The sequence below is a fragment of the Elgaria multicarinata genome, chromosome 1, assembly GCF_023053635.1.
Source record: "Elgaria multicarinata webbii isolate HBS135686 ecotype San Diego chromosome 1, rElgMul1.1.pri, whole genome shotgun sequence".
NCBI lineage: Eukaryota > Metazoa > Chordata > Lepidosauria > Squamata > Anguidae > Elgaria > Elgaria multicarinata.
In genome coordinates this window covers 130,755,170-130,775,439 of record NC_086171.1, presented here as the reverse complement: position 1 = coordinate 130,775,439, position 20,270 = coordinate 130,755,170, and the positions used below count along the sequence as shown (strand labels likewise).

Genomic DNA, 20,270 nt, shown 5'->3' with positions numbered 1-20,270 from the left:
GCATAAAAAGGTCCATCGTTTCAAAACTGCAACAGCTACTTCACGAAAAAAACAATTTAGTACATTTGTTCAAAACAGCAATTGACATGATGCCATCTGATACACACAAGATTGTTATTCATGCTGACAAAACGCCTGCTGGAGAACACGTGCGAAGATTCAATGCTCCAACTATAGACGAAGTGGCAATTGTTATAGTCGGAGATCAATCTTGACAGGACCTTTCAAAGGTGAAGATGTCCTCATTCCTCGCATTCCTATGATTCCAACAGATATGCCATTTCAATTTAAGAGATTGCAATTCCCAATTCGATTGGCGTTTGCAATCACCATCAACAAAGCTCAGGGCCAATCTTTAGAATTGTGTGGTTTAGATCTAGACACAGATTGCTTCTCACATGGACAGTTATATGTTGCGTGTTCTAGAGTCGGCAAACCAGACAATCTCTATATCTACACAGACAATGGAACAACTAAAAATATTGTATATCCACAAGCATTGTGAAATTAAACATATTAGAAACATCCGCTTTGTCTTTTTTTTCTTTTCATTTTAACCAGACTGAGCCACAGCAACGCGTGGCAGGGTATTATTATTATTATAATTTATTTATATAGCACCATCAATGCACATGGTGCTGTACAGAGTAAAACAGTAAATAGCAAGGCCCTGCCACATAGGCTTACAGTACAGCTAGTACTGATAATAAAATTCAAGAGTCAATGTGTGTGTGTGACAGGAAAGTGTGCATGTGAATGGTGAAAGGATTGGATGAGAAGTTTCAAAAAGATTTTTTTTAATGTTTTATTTTGAAACAAAGCTTGTGAGCTTTTAAAATAAATTTTAATTATTTTGTTTTAACTACCACAAAAATCCCACGTGTCTGTTTGGCATTCATCATCTGAAGTTTATTCATTTAACACCCACTCTGACAATAATTCTCCTCAGCACATATAATTCACAGCACATTATTTTATTATTTAAATCCTTCTTCTCCATTTAACCCCTTTCTCCACATAGTTTGGAGAAAGGTGGTGTTTGTCCCTCGCCTCAGGCGTATCAAGTGGTGGTGCTTGGCTTGAGCAGGGAGTGTCCACGGCCAGGCCTGTTGTTCAGAGCCTGTGTCGTGGCAGGGTTTACTTCTGAGTAAGCATAGCTAGGATTGTGCTGTTAAGGTTTTATGCTTGCAACCCTTTTAAAGAACATACAGATCCAATTCCAAAAAAATTAACTTCCCTTATGTCTCTTGTTTGACTACATCTTCTTTCCCAGATCATAACTCATTTAAAGGTTGACTGAATATTTTTGTATTTATTATGCTTTGAATATAAGGAATATAAAAACAAAGTTGCATTAAAATACTGGTAATTGAAGAGTACTAGCAACTGATACTAGAATCTGAAGTGACTACTAAGTAAACATAATGTTTCTGCTTATAACTCTCTAGTGTGCAGATATACCAGTTTTCTCCAATGCTGCTCTTAGACCTGAGATCATAGCCAGAAAACCTCTGAAGTTTCTGAAAGAGAGAATTACCCCCATGTTATGTATGTGAAAAACCAAACATAACTCAATAACTCGAGTTTTAGAATATAGTGCATTCCTCATTTTAGTAGTTGACCAAAATTGGTTAAAAATTAAACAATGTCAACGTCTGTCAGTCCTGTGGAAGATCCAGATTGATTTTACATACGCACTATCGGCTTTAGTTTCCTTTGATTCTAATTGTTAAAAGAAGACCTATTGTAGTTTCATCCAGAAAGGAAAACATTGTGCTAGTTAGAGGAAGGAACAGCTATCTCTAAATTTCTCTTTCATCTAATAAAGTGCAGAGAGTATAGCGTCAGTGGCCACAGAAACACATTTTAATTTATGACCAAAGCTTCAGTTGATTAATTGTACTGATCATGGATTGTGGCCATAAACATTAACCATTCACAAGGTAGTGACTGGTGTTTTATGTGTTATAGAGAGGTAGCTGGATAGCATTAGCTTCACTGACTGTAAAACTGCAAAAAATATCTTTTGGGCTGGTGCAGGTGTATCGCGTCTGTGAATTTAACCATGGTTAACAGAGCCAGATCAGACTGCATGATTGTGCCTTCTTCTTCCTGATGCCTACCCCTCTTTTGTATGTAAATTTACCTACACTCCCACTGCTGCTCTTAACTATGGCTCAGCATTATGCACATGCTGATGTTAACCATGGTTACTGCTAACCAGAGTTTGTGCCTAATCTGGATTTCAAACTGGCTATGTATCCTTGTTTCAGTGAAAACCATTTTAGTATTAGCAAGGATTTATTCCATTGCATTTACAATACTGAACTATGAGAAGCACACATGAAAAGGGAAGTGCTAGGGCTAAGGAACTTCCTAGGTACTGTCGCAACCTTCTAGATACTGTTTTATGTAGGAATATAGCTTGGACATGTTTGCGTAGTGGCTGTCCTGTAGAATTAAATACTCCCAGGCTGAATTTGTCATGTTGGTTAGTAGCAAGTGTTTAAGTCATCCAACTTGGTTGTTCTATGGGAGAACTTTAGGAAAGAACAACAAAGCTGGTTGTCCATCACATAACAGGAAACCATGGTTTCCTGCTATGAAAATGAACTGCTAATGATGAAGAGATAGAAGGTCTCCACTTTATATTTTCAGCTAACCGCAATTTCCTGTGTGACATCCAAACTTGAAAGATTGTGGTTTCAAGCCAGGATCTGAAACCATGATTTGACTGTGGCCTGTTCTCACTAACCATTGTTGTTCTAAACAAATCACCACTGTCCCTTAAGTTCAGACCACATAGGGACCATTGGTTGGTTTAAAATTTAAAGCAGAACTTTTTAATCTCCTTACTGCTATAAAAGGGAATAAAAGAAGGGGTATACAAGTCCAATAGAATTTAGCATGCTTATCTACTCTCCAGTAACTGTGTAACAATAAATATTCCCTAAGTGCTGCAGAAGAAATAATCATTTTAAAAGGTGATTTTAAGTCGATTTTAGTTCATATGTATGGCACATTACTGTGGAGTGAGAACTGCAGACAATATTCTTTGAAGTATTTTATTGATTAAAGTATTTTCTTAATTGCCTTTCAACTAAGGCTTTAGCTAGACCTAACTTCTATCCCACGACAGAGGAGGGAAGATCTCACGTTGTGATTGATGCGAGATCCCTCCTCTGTTTACATGTAAGGCGTGACGACCTCAGGAGGAGAGGTGTCGCGCCCGCCATTTTTTTAAAAAAAGAAGATGGAGCGCATGATCAGTCGTGTGCAAAGGTAAGATTTTTTTATTTTAACTTAATTTCCCCACTCCCCCCACCCTACCCCCGATGGGCGCAGCGCTCCTGGCGAGGAATTGCACAGAGCTGGGTCAAGCTGCGGCAATGGGCTACATGTTCCGCGGTCTCAGGCTCTGCCCAGGACTGCGGAAACACCAGGCCCAAAGTGGAGGTCGAGACCCCGGGGCAAGGAAGGGATCATCCCTCCCTGATCCCAGGATCCCCTGTGCGTCATGTGGACACACAGGGATGATCCTGGGGTTCGCCCTGGGATTTCGCCCAGTCTAGTTAAGGCCTAAGTTTCCAAAGGAGTTAACGAGACACATTAAATCATCATATAGATACTAACTAGCATTAACATTGATCAGAACAACAAATGGGAGAAGGAGCTAATCAAGTCACCCCAAAAGCCCTTGGAAGAGGAATGTCTAAAAAGCAAATACGTATCTTTTCCACAAGAGCTGTTCTGGATACTGAATGGAGGCATCTGTTTGAACAGATGACATTGGTCTGTGTTCACTTCTTATTTGTGATGTCAGAGATGATGACCTTGTCATGCCTATTTAGAAGGCCACCCTTTCAGGAAGGACTAGCATGTAATCTGTTTTGTAACTGCAGATAAATTGTGAAACTTTAGTAGAGAACACGTGCTGGCAGGTTGTTCTCAAAAAAATTGTGAGATGTTTCTATCAATAGGAGGTTATAGAGTGTTGAACCTAGAATATCCTGGGATATAATAGAGCTGCTTTTTTGACTCAAAATATATAGTCACTGAGTGAAGACTACTGGAAGCTTGGATGCATCTGGTTACTTCAGATTTACTGTTTTACTCTGTACAGCACCATGTACATTGATGGTGCTATATAAATAAATAATAATAATAATAATAATAATAATAATAATAATAATAATAATAATAAATATAAACACTGGTTAATGTGAGTCTTTTGCAGAAGAGGTTCTGTTGAGGGGATCTGATTCAACACTCTGTCCGAGCGGCTATGACTTCTTATTTGAAAGCTTTGTTATGGCACGTATAGCTGATCCTACACACTGATGGAAGATACTGTATTTACTAAAACTTGCTATAACTGCATATTAGAATCAGGAAAGCAGTTACATATTGAATCTTACCCTCTTTGTTCTATTGGCACTTTTCTATATACATTTATTTATTTATTTTATTTACAATAGTTATATACCGCTCCCCATTCAAGAATTTTGGAGTGGTGAACAATAGAATAAAAGAATAAAAACATGTTAAAACGTATTTTTAAGAAACAAGGTGCAAATAAAACCACAGCTGGTCACTTTGAGGGAAAACTTTCTGGAACAGCAACGTTTTCAGGAGACACCAGTAGGAATACAAGGTTGGTGCCTGCCTGACCTCTTTTTGTTTCAGTTTTTTTTAAAATTAATTGCACTGTAACTCGTGTTGTACTTCCAGTCATCAGTCCTGAAAGTACCAAGGCCTGGATCCTAGCTTCTGTTCTGTGAACAGAATGGAGCTCCATTCACAGAACAGGGCTTTCTCTTCTCTGTGTTCTCTGAAAAAATTGTTTTTGATGGGTTCCATTTTTCCTCTGGAATGCAACAGCATGTAGGCCTGGGATCTGCAAGCAGGATTAGGGGATTGAAATTGGGGGAAGTGCCTTCCACTCATGCAATGCTTTTTGGATCCAAGCCCAAGTGTTTAGTACATTGTATTGGAGTAGTATTTTGCTCCATTTGCTGGACAGTTTTGGGGCATTACAATGGCTGCATTTCTAACTTTTGGACAGTAGATGCCAGTAGGTATCTTCTGAATTTAAAATAGAAATGTGGCCGGTGCTGCCATAGCAACAACTTCCTCTTGGCGTTGTTATTTATAGAAATGCTGCTGCCTCATCTTTACATCGCTCTCCTGAAGAGCGACTTTTTCTAAATTGCTTTAAAAAGCTCTTTTGGCAAGATATACAATATCAGTTAGTCCTGGACTGATTTTTAAACTGCTATGCATTAATAGTTATGGTCCCACTGCTATATTTGTTATATTAATAGGCCAGGTTCCAAAGAGAGATGTTAGGCACGCCTAGGAGCTTGGACATACTTAGTGAGATTATTTACTTAGTTCTTCCTTTATCAGCAGACACCACTCCCCATACCGTAGAACACGGCAAGAGTCTCCTGGGGCATTGGGCGGGGCTGCTGCTGTTTGAGAAACATGCGCCTAGGACTTCCTGGGCTGATGTAACTAGTTGAGCACTACTTTGGATCCCAGCTTGTCTCTTTCCTTCTTCCTTTTTTTGGGGGGGGAGGGGCAAACAACAGCACAAATTTTAGCGTAGTTGTTTTTCTCAGTTATGCCACTGTTGTTGCATATAAAAACAATAAGTAAAATCCAAGTTTAAAACTCCAACAAGTACTAATCTTACCCATGCTTTAACACACACTTGGAGATGGGGATAGTGGAAGAGACTGCAAATGCATGAGGTGTAACAGACTTCTACCCACTATTTTGTAACAAGAGTCCGTCAAGATGCTGTGGATATCCATGAGTAAGAGTAAGGTTACATTCACATGACTGCTTTTCCCCCATTGGGGTGCACCCTTTCGTGGCAGCTTTGCAGAAGATATACACATGGAACCCTTTGGGAATAACTTTAATATGTTCAACTGTTCAGTTGCAGCATTCCTGAACTTTTGCTGAACATTGGGGAAGACATACAAAAATAGTCCTGGACTCAGGTCTTAGTTCTATATGGATCTCTACTGCAAGATTAATGATAGTAGTCATGTCATAGTGTCTATGAGTCAGAAGTGTAAGCTGTGGGTAGTAAGCCAGAAAGGGAAATGGGAGGAGCTTGTTATTACAAAAGTTCATAATTAATTTCGCACTTGTCCACAAAACCTTATGTCACAATAAACCTGTTACTCTACAGTGCTAAAAGGTGTTTAATTTGTTGCAGCAAAATAAGATACCTTGCAAGTTTAAAAACACACTTAAGATGCGATCAGTATTTCAATGAAGTCAACTCGTTAACATTCTCAAAGTCCTGCATTGCACCCTCAAGACATTTTTATTCAGCTAACATGAAATACCAAATACACCTTAAAACTAAGCACAAAAGTATATGTTATTTCTAGGATATTCCTTTTTATTGTTTAACTCAATACTTTCCTCTTTATGAAATGTAAGATATGAATTAAAAAAACATTCTAAAATGTCATATGGGTATTACTGTAGCCTCTGCAATAAGAAATGCTTATATATGTTATTGATGCCAATTTCTGCTTATTACCTAAGAAAAGAACAAGAACAAAATGAAAACAATCCTGTTCCAGGACAGTGGCTCTGTTCACACAACACTTTTCTCAACAGTGGTATAATAACTCCACTGTGGAGTTGTTATACCACCGTTGAAAAAAGGTGTTGTCTGGAGGAAAAACTCTACCCCATGGTGGATTTTTTTTAAAAAAAGAATTCCACCCTGAATCTCCATGCTGTGTAGAGGAGAGTTCCTGCACAGGCTCCATGGAGTTTCCTGTTGAGTTGAGTTTCCCAGTGGCCATAGAGTTGTCTGGCAAGAGTGGCAAAAGGAGGGAGTGCTGCACTAGGAGAGCCACTGGGATTGTTGTTTTTTTGCAGCAATGGCTGATGGAATACCATTGGGAGGACCGAGGGAGGAGAGAGGGCAGAGGAACTGTCAATCACATCCTTCCTTGACTTTTATTCCACTCGACAGGAGGCCACACACACACAACAGTGGAGTTGGAACATGTTGTGTGGTAAGTACACCCTACAAACTCCACTGTTGAGTGGAGCTTTCCCACTGAGCAGAGAAAAGCGTTGTGTGAACTGAGCCAGTTTGTCACTTGCCTAAGTTCCTTCATTATCCATGCCAACTGCCTGTCTCCAAAATTGCAGAACAAACAGGATGAAAGAAAGGGATTTGGCTAACAAACAGCAAAAGCAACCACAACCTACAAAATGTTTCTGTTTATTTCTATGATATCTTTAATAATGAAAATCTTATGACAAGGACAAAGATTTGACCATAGATTTCTGAACTTCTACAGCGTTATTAGAGAGTACTTTACAATATTGCATTAGGCATGAAAAAACACATCCCTTCCCTGTACAGTTGTATTACTGTGGTGCTGCAGAGCTTTCCCTAAATTTGTTTCATACACTAGCATTAAATTGAGATATAAATAGAACATAGCATGTAAAAAAGAAAATACCTGCTAAATGTATAGGCTGCAACTGTGTTCTGGATTGTTGTTAATATCTCATTTTTATTTTATTTTACTTATTTATTGCATTTCTATACCGCCCAATAGCCGAAGCTCTCTGGGCGGTTTATAAAATATTCATAAAATATTCAATATCCCAACATTTTCAAATAGTGTTCTACTGCTGTGAGAGGACTAGAAAAAATATATTTGATATCAATTAAAATAAATATCCTTGGATATTTGTGACGAGGCAACAGTAACCAAACTTCTAGGAAGTAATTTGTGTTCCTGCTCTCTCTCTCTCTCTCTCTCTCTCTCTCTCTCTCTCTCTCTCTCTCTCTCTCTCTCTCTCTCTCTCTCTCTCTCACTCACACACACACACACACACACACACACACACACACACACACTCACTCTGTACTTCTTACTAGGGTGTTTCCATTTAATTTGCTAGTAATTGCAAAACCCCATGGTGAATGTAACCAATGGGTTAGAGAACTGACCTTAGGTTACCTCCATAACTTAGCAGTATGAGTAGGGATTTCATTACCTATATACAATTTGAGAAGAACTCCTGCCAAGGCTTTTGTGTCTTGACCACTCACTCTGTGTACATGTCTTGCAGCATATAAATGTCAGTTTTGAAAAGGTGCACATTATGGGGAACACGACAGGTATGTTTATTGCACAGGCATTTACCTTCAAATTCTTCTAACATGAAATGGTTCAAAATGTTATTCTCATAGTTTTAAATTGACGTTAGTGGAGCTAGCTATAGAATTTAATGTTGCTAAAATACTATACAGAATTTACACTTAACTGCTGACTCTTAATTGTAGAACAAGTATACACAAGCATGCATGCATGTATGTTTGCATGATCTTGGTTCTAGTTCTCTTTTTTGCATTGAACCGGCTTGTGCTTATTCTCATCACAGTATAGTTTATTTCGGCAGATAGGAAAAGATAATATGCAAACAGGGCAGCTTTTTTCCTAGGCACCACACTGAGCTGATAGCAAGAGGCTTTTGCTGAGAATTGCTCTTAAAGTTTGGTTTTATATTAACAGGAAGCAAAGAAGCAGTTGTGGTTTTAGCATACTGCATACAGGAAGTCTGACACATGTTTAGTTCTTGGCTTCTGTATTAAGTTCTTAAGTTAAGAACCATTTCTGGCTTTTAACGGACACCTTGAATGCATATAGATGGCAGCTCAGAAAGAGCTGCAGGGCAGCCCAAACTCAGGGACTGCTAATGCTTTGCAGAAACTAGAAGGATTTGCCAATAGACTTTTTCACAGGCACTCCAAGGGTTCTGCAAATGAACTGAAAGAAGCTCTGGAAAATGAGTCTCCTTGCTTCTCTCAACCTGTTGCACTGTGGGAGAGATCAAGTAAGTGTGTTGAGGTTACTTGGTTTGCAGTGGCAAGCTGTAGAATGTTATATACTAAATATAGAAAAATGTTGACAGCTGAACTGGTGAATTAAATGATTAGCAGGTGGATCCAAGTCTGTATGTAGTTCTGTTTCTTAAAGCACTTGCAAACAGGTTACAGAGTACATTACCTGTGAACTTCCTTATGTCCGTTTATTACCTTGCATACTTTCCTGTTTAATTTTAATGGCTATCCCTTCATTATTTAAAGTTGGTTTCTTAAATAATAATAATAATAATGCAGGATTTAAATTGTTGGCTGTCCTAACACTGCAGAGTGTAATGCAATACGGAGTCTGTTGCAATGCAGGCCCCATGCACGCATGAGTGATACGCAGGAGAGGGTGAGCAGCACAATGTGCATGTGCATGTGCCTCTTGTTATATCAGAGATGGATAGTCTTTTCTGTTGTGCTAGAAGACCTTAGGTGAATAGGCTGGTGTCACACATTTAAAATCAGTGGATTGACTGAGCCCATGAAGTCACTAACTTTATATGACGGCATTTTTAATATCTGCTGAAAAGATTTGAACCTAAGAGTACATTCATAAGAGATTGGAGCTCTCGGTCTAACTCATGCTCTGCCAGCCAGGGCAGGCGGAAGACAGAGGTGAAAATAACTCCTACCCAACCTTTTCTTTTCATTTTGAGCTAGTTGAGCCTCTAGCTGACCTATCTTGTTGTGGATGGAACTGGCAGTGTGGAGACTGGTCTGTCCTCCCTCCCTACCCTGCCCCCCTTTTCCTTATCTCAAGATGTGGACAGGTCAATGAAAATGTCCACCCAGTGTGCAGCCACTGTAAAGAAGGCAAACTCCATGTTAGGCATTATAACGGAATTGAGAATAAAACTGCCGGTATCATACTGCTTTTATACAAATCTATGGTATGACCACACTGGTCACCACACCTAAAAAGGGATACTATATTGCTGGGGAAAGTGCAGAAAAGAGCAACTAAAATGATTAAGGGGCTGGAGCATCTCTCCTATGAGGGAAGCTTGAATTGTTTAGCTTGGAAAAAAGAAGGCTAAGGGGAGACATGACAGAGGTGTACAAAATTATGCATGGTGTGGAGAATGTGGATAGGGAGATACTTTTCTCCCTTTCTCAAAATACTAGAACCCATGAAGCTGATTGGTGGGAGATTCAGGACAAATTAAAGGAAGTACTTCTTCACACAGCACATAGTTAAATTATGTAGGGTGACCATATGAAAAGGAGGACAGGGCTCCTGTACCTTTAACAGTTGTATTGAAAAGGAAATTTCAGCAGGTGTCATTTGTATATATGAAGAACCTGGTGAAATTCCCTCTTCATCACAACAGTTAAAGCTGTAGATGCCCTGCCCTCTTTTAAATCTGGTCACTCTAGTATAGCTCCTGCAGCTTCAACTATTGTGATGAAGAGGGAATTTCACCAGGTTCTCCTTATATACAAATGACACCAGCTGTAATTCCCTTTTCTATGCAACTGTTAAATATACAGGAGCCCTGTCCTCCTTTTCATATGGTCACCCTAAATTATGGAACTCACTACCACAAGATGTAGTGATGGCTGCCAATGTGGATGGCTTCAAAAGGGGGGTTGGATAAATTCCTGGAGGCGAAGGCTATCAATGGCTACTAGCTCTGATGGTTGTGTGCTATCTCCAGTGTTCGAGGCAGTAAGCCTGTGTGCACCAGTTGCTGGGGAACATGGGTACGAGGGTGCTGTTGCACCATGTCCTGCCTTGTTGGTCCCTGGTCAATGGCTAATTGACCACTGTGTGAACAGAGTGCTGGACTAGATGGACCCTCGGTCTGATCCATAATGGCACTTGTTATGTTCTCACAGTAGAAAGCTGCTGCAGTGCTTTCAACGGCAGCCTGGAAATGGTATAGGAATGATCCAACTTCAGATTCTTCTTCCTGAACTTGTAGTGTCCATGGCCTCAGGAGGGGGATACATCATATCCTTTGGTCCCTGGTACTTTCACAAATATCCTTGTTGGTGTATTTGCAGGGGAGTTTAATTTTGTAGTTGTATAGTTTTTATGTTGAATTTGTTTTTTAAATGTTGTGTGCACTGCTCTGGGATCTGTAGTGAATGAAGGTGTTTTATGCACTTTTAAAATAAATAAATATATTGATAAAAGTTAATTTTGTGTACTATAATTGAGAGGGCTACTGCTTTTATGGAGAACATTTTATAAAGAAGATTCAGGATATTTTATTTATGGTTGTTTGGCTCTGGGATCACAGACCATCCAATCTGCTGTTCAAAGTGCTATTCATATTTATTTTAAGGGCAGTGATGTGCAGTAAAAGCATTAACATTTCATTTTAATGCACATCACTGCCCTTAAAATAAATAAAAAGCTAGGCACAAAACACTCATTTCATAGAAGGGCAAACCAGTGAGGCTAAAAGACAAGTAATTTGCCCAAGAATTGAGTACAAGGTGGAGTTGGGGTCTATACCCCAAAACACCAAACCCTTTGAACCCACAATGCTCTCTCGCTCTCTGTGTCACACACACACACACACACACCTAAGATCCTCTCAACCTACACTGCAAGATCTACACACACTCACCCTTTCATGCTTTCTTTCAGGATCACCCCCCCCCCCAAAAAAAACCATCCACATACACACATACTTCCTCTCTGGATTACCTCTAAACTCACTATCTCTCTCTTACCCACATGCACCTGGCACACATCCATCCATTCATAGACACGTGCATCCCCCACACCCATCGCCTCAGAGACACAGCCATACACCACATTTACCCATCCCACAAGGACATACATGCATTTTCCCACCTACCCTGCCATCTCCCAATCACCCTGCAACCCTCTCCTGTCCATCCTGGGCTGTCCTGCACAGAGACCTACCCACAACCTTCACCAATCTATCCTGGGTGTCACACTGTCGCCTTCTCCCAAGGCAGGCACCAGCAGGGGCCTTTTCTTTTTCCGTTTTTCTATGTATATATAAATGAGTGTGAAAATGTGCATAGCTTATCCAAGCTTATCCAAGAGAAGGGATGCCTTATTGATGGGTGTCTATGATGTGCATTGTAATATGTATTGTATTACTTTTCTTGCATGGTGGAAAAATAGTTCAGGATGATTGTACTCGCAAGGAAAAAAGGAAAGGAACCTCTCGTGTAAGCACTTGAGTCATTGCTGACTCCTAGAGGGATGCCTGCTTTTGCTGACGTTTTCTTGGCAGACTTTGTAGCGGGGTGGTTTGCCATTGCCTTCCCCAGTCGCAGTTACCTTTCCCCCAGCTAGCTGGGTACTCATTTTACCGACCTCGGAAGGATGGAAGGCTGAGTCGACCTGAGCCGGCTGCCTGAGAACCAGCTTCCCCTGGGATCAAACTCAGGCTGTGGGGAGAGTTTCGGCTGCAGTAACTGCCGCTTACCACTCTGTGCCACACGAGACTCTTTGTAGTAGCAAACAACAACAATAAACAAAAATAGCACTGGGGAAGAATTAACAATTTGCTGCATATGTCCTTAACTTGAATCTACAAAAATAATATTATGCCATATTTTATAAAAACCAGCCATTTTGACTTTGCTTTTAGCTAATTTCAGTTGGTAAGTCGGATGTTCTGCCATGGCTGTTTGCCACAGCTCCATGTACCAAGACTTCAGATTAGACAGTCTATAGTTTTCCAACTTTTAGCTATTAGCTATTATCCTATGAGGCTGCCATTGGTAAGAACACGATTACATTCGTTAGATTTTTATTTTATTTCTTTTAAGTTTATTTTATATTTAAGAGAAAATAGAGCAGCCCCGAGGTTTAATAGGCTATTACAGAAGACTTGGTTAATACAATTTAAAAGAAAAAAAGTAAATAAATTAATAAGTGTGCTGTATAATATTCATTTAGTTGTTATAATGTCCAGATGCTCAGAGCAGAAGCAGGCATATATTGTTGTAAATCTGGTTGTGATTTATGTTGAATGAATCTCTACCATATGGCATAAAACACTAACATTTTGTCTTTCCTTGGATCAAAAGCAAATCATGACTTATTTTTTCTGATATTGCCACAAACCATATATTTCAATACCATGCAGATAAATTCAAATTATCGTTTTCCCACCACTGCTGTGTGATTGTCTGGCGAGCAGCAATTAATTCCTTAAATGTCACTTTTGCATTTTGTTCTTCCCATATTGTTTATAGAGCCAATGCTGATATAAGTTATTGTGATGTAAATTTCAGCAAGATTGGTGAAACGTTTTCCATTTCATGAACATTAGAATGACCCACCCCACCCCTCAATTACTGCTTTATAATGGCAGAATGCAGAATCTACTCACCGTCTATAACTACATTTCTTTAGGGCATCTAGCTTGATGCAAAGTAGTAACTTTTTCTAGGAGGAATATTTTGTTGTACCATGTTGATCTTAAGTTAATTAGCTGTGCCGTAAACCTTCTACATATAAAATGCATTACTGTTGTGATCTACTCCTACATAGACCTTTAGAACAGTGACCATACAGCAAACTGATGGCAGAACATGTCACCATCTTTCTACTATGTGGTTGTTAAAATATTTATATACCACTCTTACTTATTTTTTAAAATGTTGGCATTTTATAGCCAAATGAAAAATAAAACTATAGGAAAAAACTGCAGAATGTAAATGACTGCAAAGAAATAATAACAATGCTGCAAAGAAAGACTTTGCAGTCTTTGGTCTTAGCCTTACAAACTCATTCTTTAGTGCATTAAGGACAATATTAGTTCATTTGGACTTGGTTTACTGAAATCATCTTTATGAATAAATTCAGCCATAAATGCAAAGCTCTGCAAGAAGTCATTCTTAAGCATGAGGCATTATTGACTATTTTGATAAATGAGCAAACTTCCTATTATATGAATAAATTTTTAAGGAAATATTTCTTGCTGGAAGCAACCTATTGAAAAGTCAAAATGGCCCTCCTGCTGAACCTGCATATTTGTTTTCCTCTTTATAGTTGAAGGATGTAGTTCAGAAAAGATGGGTGTTGAACTGGCCCTCATTCTCTTCCAGATACTGAAGAAAGTTAAACTTGCCAAGTATGAAATACTGTCCAATTTGTTGACCTCCATATAAGTACAGCCTATTTTTAAATCCCAGAGTTAAGTTGTGGCATACCCAAAATACTAATAGTTGCGTGTGAAAAATCCCTCTTCCCAATCACTAGGCAGTCAAAGGAAAGCCATAAATATCTTGGATTTGAATGCCAGGCTGCTAGCTCCGAAGCGGTAGTTTCTGGCAGTCTTGAGTCCTGACACATTTTGTTTTAGAAACTAACCTCTTCATTGGTACAGTTGCTGTGCTCGTGGCAAAAATACCAGTGGGCTAATTTGATCAGGTCTCTGAGAGGATTACCTATATGTACAACCAGCATGACAGTGTCATTTTAACCTAGTTGGAGCTTAAGAATGATTGTAGCTCCACCTACTTTTGTTATTTAGTATTATGTAATGTTTTCGCATTGGACTGTGGGTAGGCTGGTTGCTGGAATGACAAACAAATCACATGTCTTTCTGTCTTCCCCACCCAAACCATTCAAACACTGAGGATAAACGTGTTAGGGCTGTTTGTTTTGTTAAAAGTAATGTAGGAAAGAGACTGCCCATGCTTTTCTATGCCCAATTTCAATATACCCAGTCAAAGGAGAAAGAAATTTCTGGAAATCACATGGATCTTAATTTTTCCAAAATTGAAGTTGAGAATCCACAACAGACATTGTAAGGAAGAATCCTGGATTTCCATTTGTACTCTGCTTTTAGTGCTCTGGGTGCTTCCAACTCTTTTATTGCTGCTTAGGACTTCAATGCAGTCAGTGTAATTAAGTTTATTCAGGATCACTGCCTTTGCTGGTTCATAATAGGAGTGCAAACATGCAGGAATGCAGTGAGAGAGGCAGCAGAGGGTTCTTGTTTTTTCTTACCTTTCAAGGATTAAGAATGTGATCAAGACAATGACTTTTGAGCATGTTGTAAATAAGTTTGTATATTAAAATTGAGAAATTAGTTATTGATATTTTTAAACTCTGCCCAGTTTATGCACAAACCTCTTCTGTTTTAGGCCATGTATACTTGCCTGATTTGTTTGACAAGGAAATGTCTAATGATAAATAGTAAATATGTTATTTTGAAGTGCATTATTAGGTAATAATCATGCACATTGATAGTATGCAGCATTTTTGTGATCATGATAAGCAAAGAGTATAATCGATAGGTTTAGTTCTGATCAAGTGTAAACAGAGGGCAGTGAAGAGGTCTGCGAAATATATTTCATAAGGATAGTTTTATTATATTCTAGGACTCTATAAGACTTTAAGGTTTAAAATTTGCAATTGAGGTGTCTAACATAGATAAAACTCCTAATTGTTACTGATGTGGTATATACTTGTCTTCGAAGTTACATATAATAATAATTTGTTTTTCAAAGGCAGGGTGGAGGCGGAACTAGAATTGTTCATACCATTATGCTTAAACAATTGGGAACAAAATCGTTTCAACTTATACGCTTCTGACAGTTATGTATCAGAGCATCTGTTCTGTTCCCATTGATTCCAGATGTCACAATTTTAATCTTGGAGGTTCCATATTTTCATAGATCCTAGTCAATAAAATTTAAGTTTCAAAAGTGGTCAAATAACTTATAATTCTAGATAAAATGCATAGGACAGTAGCCATTGCTGCTGCTGTGCTTACACAGTTGACATCATGTTAGTAAGTGACCTCTAGCACAACACCAGTAGCATATGCTGGCGCAATGGGTTTCCTGCAGAATCGCATTGTGTATACAGAGTGGCAGTGTTGGATACTGCCCATAATTTGTTACATTATAATATAATATCATTGAATCACATTTTATATGCAAATAGCAGTCCTATGTGGATGGTTTTGTATGTCCCGTTTCAGAATAATTGTCTTAACCATAATGTAATGGTTTAACAGGGATCATGTAAGTAAATTGAAGGCAAATCTCTAAAAATTGCTTTCAGGTCCATGTAATCGATGCAAGAACCATCAATGAGGCCACTTTTGTTGTTGTTTATAATTGGCATTTTTGTATTTTTATTTTATGTATTTTAATGAATTAGTTTGCTAACTGAAATGCTGTACATTGTTACTTGGAAGCTTCTCACTGAGTAATGAGACTCTTCCTGGAAAATTTGCTTAGGTTTCACCTTGTGGATAATTTAAAATCTAAGTACATTAACAGTAACAGAGCTGTTTAAAATAGTTTAAAAGCTTTTAAATGCCCTTAGATGTTAAAGTGCCCCCCAAAAAAGTCAAATCTCATATAAACTATTGAAACGGTAACATTTTGGAAAGAAGTTAATATTTTAAGCTCATATGGTACTAAGATTTATTTTAAGCTCAAGTGGTACTAAAACTTATATTGTGAAGTCTTATTTGTCTGTTGCTTTGACATATGCACTTTGTGAAATGTGTTCTGTTGCTATAGTGTTTTAAAGAGGAAGCTGTATATCTGTGGGTTGTTAGTTTCTTGTGGTTTAGTAATGTGAGTACAAGGGCTGGAGAGCATTCTTTCTCTCTGCCCTGAGTTGACTTACTCATACTGCATTTTACTTATTCTGTGACAGGCCTAGCATTCAACTCTTGGGAAGTGGTATTGCCTCTATTAGTTTTGTTTTTAATGTGTGACACATGTACTAGGAAGGATTTTTAAGCCTTGCATGGACTCTGGTCTGCAGTTTCTAGTTTAAAAGCATATCTCTGTTTTTCTTGGCTTTTTAATGCTATAATGATTGAAGAGATTGTTACTTATGTTCCCCAGTTTTTGAGATCTAGGTTCTTCACATGACTTTCTTCAGTTAACAAAACCCTAATAAAATACTTGTTAGATTGATATTCAATTTGTGGTCCTCATTATCATAGAGGCACTATGTTCTAATATGTGGTGGCCCTATTATGGGTAGCAGATTTAATCATGGTTTGTTTCCCTTAAACATGATTAAGTATTACTGAATACCATGGCTGCAATGTGATTGAAGTAGGTTTTCAGGTGTCTACCTGTACTTTTAGTAAGGTTATACCATGGTTTTATGTTTGAGAAAATAACCAGAATTAAGGCTAAAAAAAATAAGTAGTTTAATATTATGTCTGCACCAGGTTGGGATTTTATTTAACATTGAAAAAAGTTTAGGTTCAGGCTCTGGCTCAACTGGTTGCCCTGTGGGTGACTTCGGAGAAATCGTTCTGTCTCAGTTCTTTAACTGTAAAATGGGACTAGGACCATATTTCACAAGGTTATTCAAGAAAACGGCATGAAATTATAAATCATGCGGTATAAATCATGCTGTATGTTAAATTATGTTCTTATGTTGGAGTTACCTTCCCGAAACTCCAAAAATGGACTGTGGTACAGCTGTAGTGAGTCCTTGTGTGTACAGTGAATGATACCAATTATCTTTGTTGGTTGAGCTTATACTATATAGTACGGCAATAGATTTTATAATGGGGAAAAGTTGTGTTTTCTGAGCATTTGATAGGATACTGTGGAGCTTCCAAAAGAAAATTCTGAGTTATGTGCCTCTGGAAAAATCTAGTTTTAAAGAATCATATGCATAAAATGTATAGAGATATTTTCCATGTGAATAGATTAAAGCTTTAAGGGGGGGGAGTACTGGTTGGTTACAAGCAGACCGATAATTCTCCTCTAAGGTTGCTATGGAAACAAGCAGTGCTTGATATAATTGAGAACATCTTAAAACATCCTGGCGTTTTCTTTTCTCTCTCTGCCATTTTGCGATGCTGTCTATGGTATAGGTAATGCTGCTGAAGAACAATCTTTAATGAGCATCACTATTTGAATATTGATCTACTATTCACTGCTGGCATTTTTATTGGATAGCTTTCATATCTGAAAACTGCCTGGATGAAGGCAAGCTCTCTGGATTTATTTGTCTTCCAGTACTAGTAGCTGTGTATGAGGGTGCTAATGCTTCTACACTAGAGACAAAATAACTAATTTAATGGACAAATATTACTAGCAATATGTTTCCAAAAACCAGTCTTTCAATATGAATGGTAAGTCATTTCCATTGCTGCTAATGTTTTTGTTTTCTTTCAATCATTAATTTATCTGCTTTTATAAAAATAATTCAACAAACATGTCCCCTGTGCTATCATAAATTTCTCATGAGTTTTCCCCCCATTTCATAACGTAGATATTATAGAGATGCTTTTTAAGTTGTTCAGAACTAAATTATTTAATGTTCTAAAAAGGATCAGGGTGCAGTGTTTCCTATCATGGCAGCTTTAAATAGAATGTAAATTATAATATAGCTAATGGTTTCTTTGCAAGTTTATCTATTTTGGTATGTATAATTAGAGTTCAGTCATTTTAAGTAAAAGCTTCTATATTTTATTTCAGTTCATTTCCGTTTGGCATCTTTCATAGGTCACATGTACATTTCTCCAAATGGTATTGAAGTCAGAAATGAATCTCATAATTTTCAAAATGTTTACTGTTTTACTTAGGTATATACAGTAGATTTTGCTACAGTTACCTTCTTAAGGTATTATTTGTTTGTGTCTGGGCATGCACACTTACATTAAGGCACTGGCATTTAAACTGAAGCTGTTCTGTTGAGGTAGGGAAACAGATTCTGTGGTCAGCTTGCTAAACTGATTTTTGTTAGCATTTTGCAAAATAAGCTTGCTTTTGAGATCATTTATATGTCAGACTGAAACAGAATATAGGCTGTCTGCTCCCAACCTGAATGAAACAGGAAAAGTAAGAACCAAATAACATACAATTCACAATATTTTGTTTTCATGATATAATTTTGTGTTTAAGCTTATTTTTTAGAAGAGAGTTGTATCAAAAGGCATCATGCATTCTGAATGTTCAGAAAGACTTCTAAAAATGTAACATTAAATTATAAGTACTTCAGCAGTGTTAAACTGCAATGGAAAGAGCAAAGCTGCTTATAAAATTTTAAGATAATTTAATAGCTATTTATAGCTATCCCATAAAAGGCAAGGTCAGTACAGAAGATAACAAATAAAAAATGCATATTTGCATGATAGAAATAATGTTTTAAAGAATATTTTGGCTAAAATAAATTGTCTTGCTAGTGTCCTACTCATAAATATGGAAAAAAACACAAGGTGTGACATGAGGTTTTATTTGTGGGGTGGGGGTATACAGGCAAAAAAGGAATCTGTTTAGACAACTGCTTAATTTAGGCATGGTAACTACATATGCAGCTGCCAGCAAAGCTTGTAAAACTCTGCCCCATAAGGAATGTAGACTGATAGATTTATCTTCCCTTGATTTTTCTTGTGCTTTTTCTATGTTCTGTTGTAGATGTTGCCTTGAGCAGAGTTTAACCACTCAATCGAGGTCAAAATCGGGTTTCTACACAATGATCCTATGCTGGATCAGGACCCTTGTAGATATAAGTGGATGTCTCTCTGGATTTAAAACTGCATTGAACATCTGGGGCTACCTGCAGGGTGACCTCTGTTCATTTGTAAGCAGTAGTATAACCCCTAATGGATAGTTGATGTACTAAGCTTTAATAGATAGCCAGATCAGATTCAGATCAGACCAGATCTTGGGAGGAGAGAGCATGCCTATTCTGTCCAATGATGTGGGTTTTCTGTAAAAATTTGATTTAGAACAATTTCCTATGCAAACTAGAGTAATTTCTGTAGGAACATTTGCATCAGAAAATTTTCAGTTTGCATCGGGAATATTTTGGATCCCCTAGAGAGTGATCTAATTCAGCATGTTTGCTTTATTTGTAGTTAGTAAACTACATGATAGCCTATGTTAATTTTTTTTGTCCCAATACACTCAGAATACTTGACCTGAAATACTTTAACGGGGGGGAATTAAGGTACACTTAATGTGATTTAAACATTATTATCGTGTAGCATTTTTTTTCTTAGAATACTTGGTAAAACATTATTTAAAAGTAAGAAAAAAGCAAAAGCAATTGCAAACAGTTGTCACACTCGTTTCAGCCTTCTCCAATTTGGTGCCCTCCAGATATATTAGACTACAAGTACCAGAATCCCCCATCCCTGGCAGGGAAACGCTGGGAGTTGTAATCCAACATACCTGTACGGCACCAAGTTGGGGAATGCTGCACTACTATAATTACCTTTAGCACCTCAGTGAACTGTGCATGATATGCTGTCAACCAGTCATCTATTTCCACCGAGTTCAACTCTCTTCCTGCAAGGTTGTTGAGGACTGTCAGTTTCTCTGTCTCTACTTGTTAATATATGTATTTCAATGACACAATGAATCCTCTCAACATACATGCTAGGGATAATCACCTGAAAAA

The 20,270-nt window shown here is 38.0% G+C and overlaps 1 protein-coding gene across 6 annotated transcripts in view; it reads left to right on the top strand.

The window, feature by feature from the left end:
- PRKACB (protein kinase cAMP-activated catalytic subunit beta) overlaps positions 1–20,270 on the top strand; it is a 71,249-nt gene that overhangs the window by 17,619 nt on the left and 33,360 nt on the right. Inside the window, exon 2 of one of the 6 annotated variants that reach the window (XM_063136902.1) lies at positions 8,801–8,892. The exons of 2 other annotated variants lie outside the window; for them this stretch is intronic. In XM_063136902.1, coding sequence (XP_062992972.1) covers position 8,892 — 1 coding nt within the window. In that variant the 5' untranslated portion in view covers positions 8,801–8,891. Of the gene's footprint in view, positions 1–8,705; positions 8,893–16,441; positions 16,469–17,866; positions 17,998–20,270 lie in introns of those variants that run through there. 3 more of the 6 variants (XM_063136874.1, XM_063136895.1, XM_063136888.1) reach the window with 3 other exon arrangements.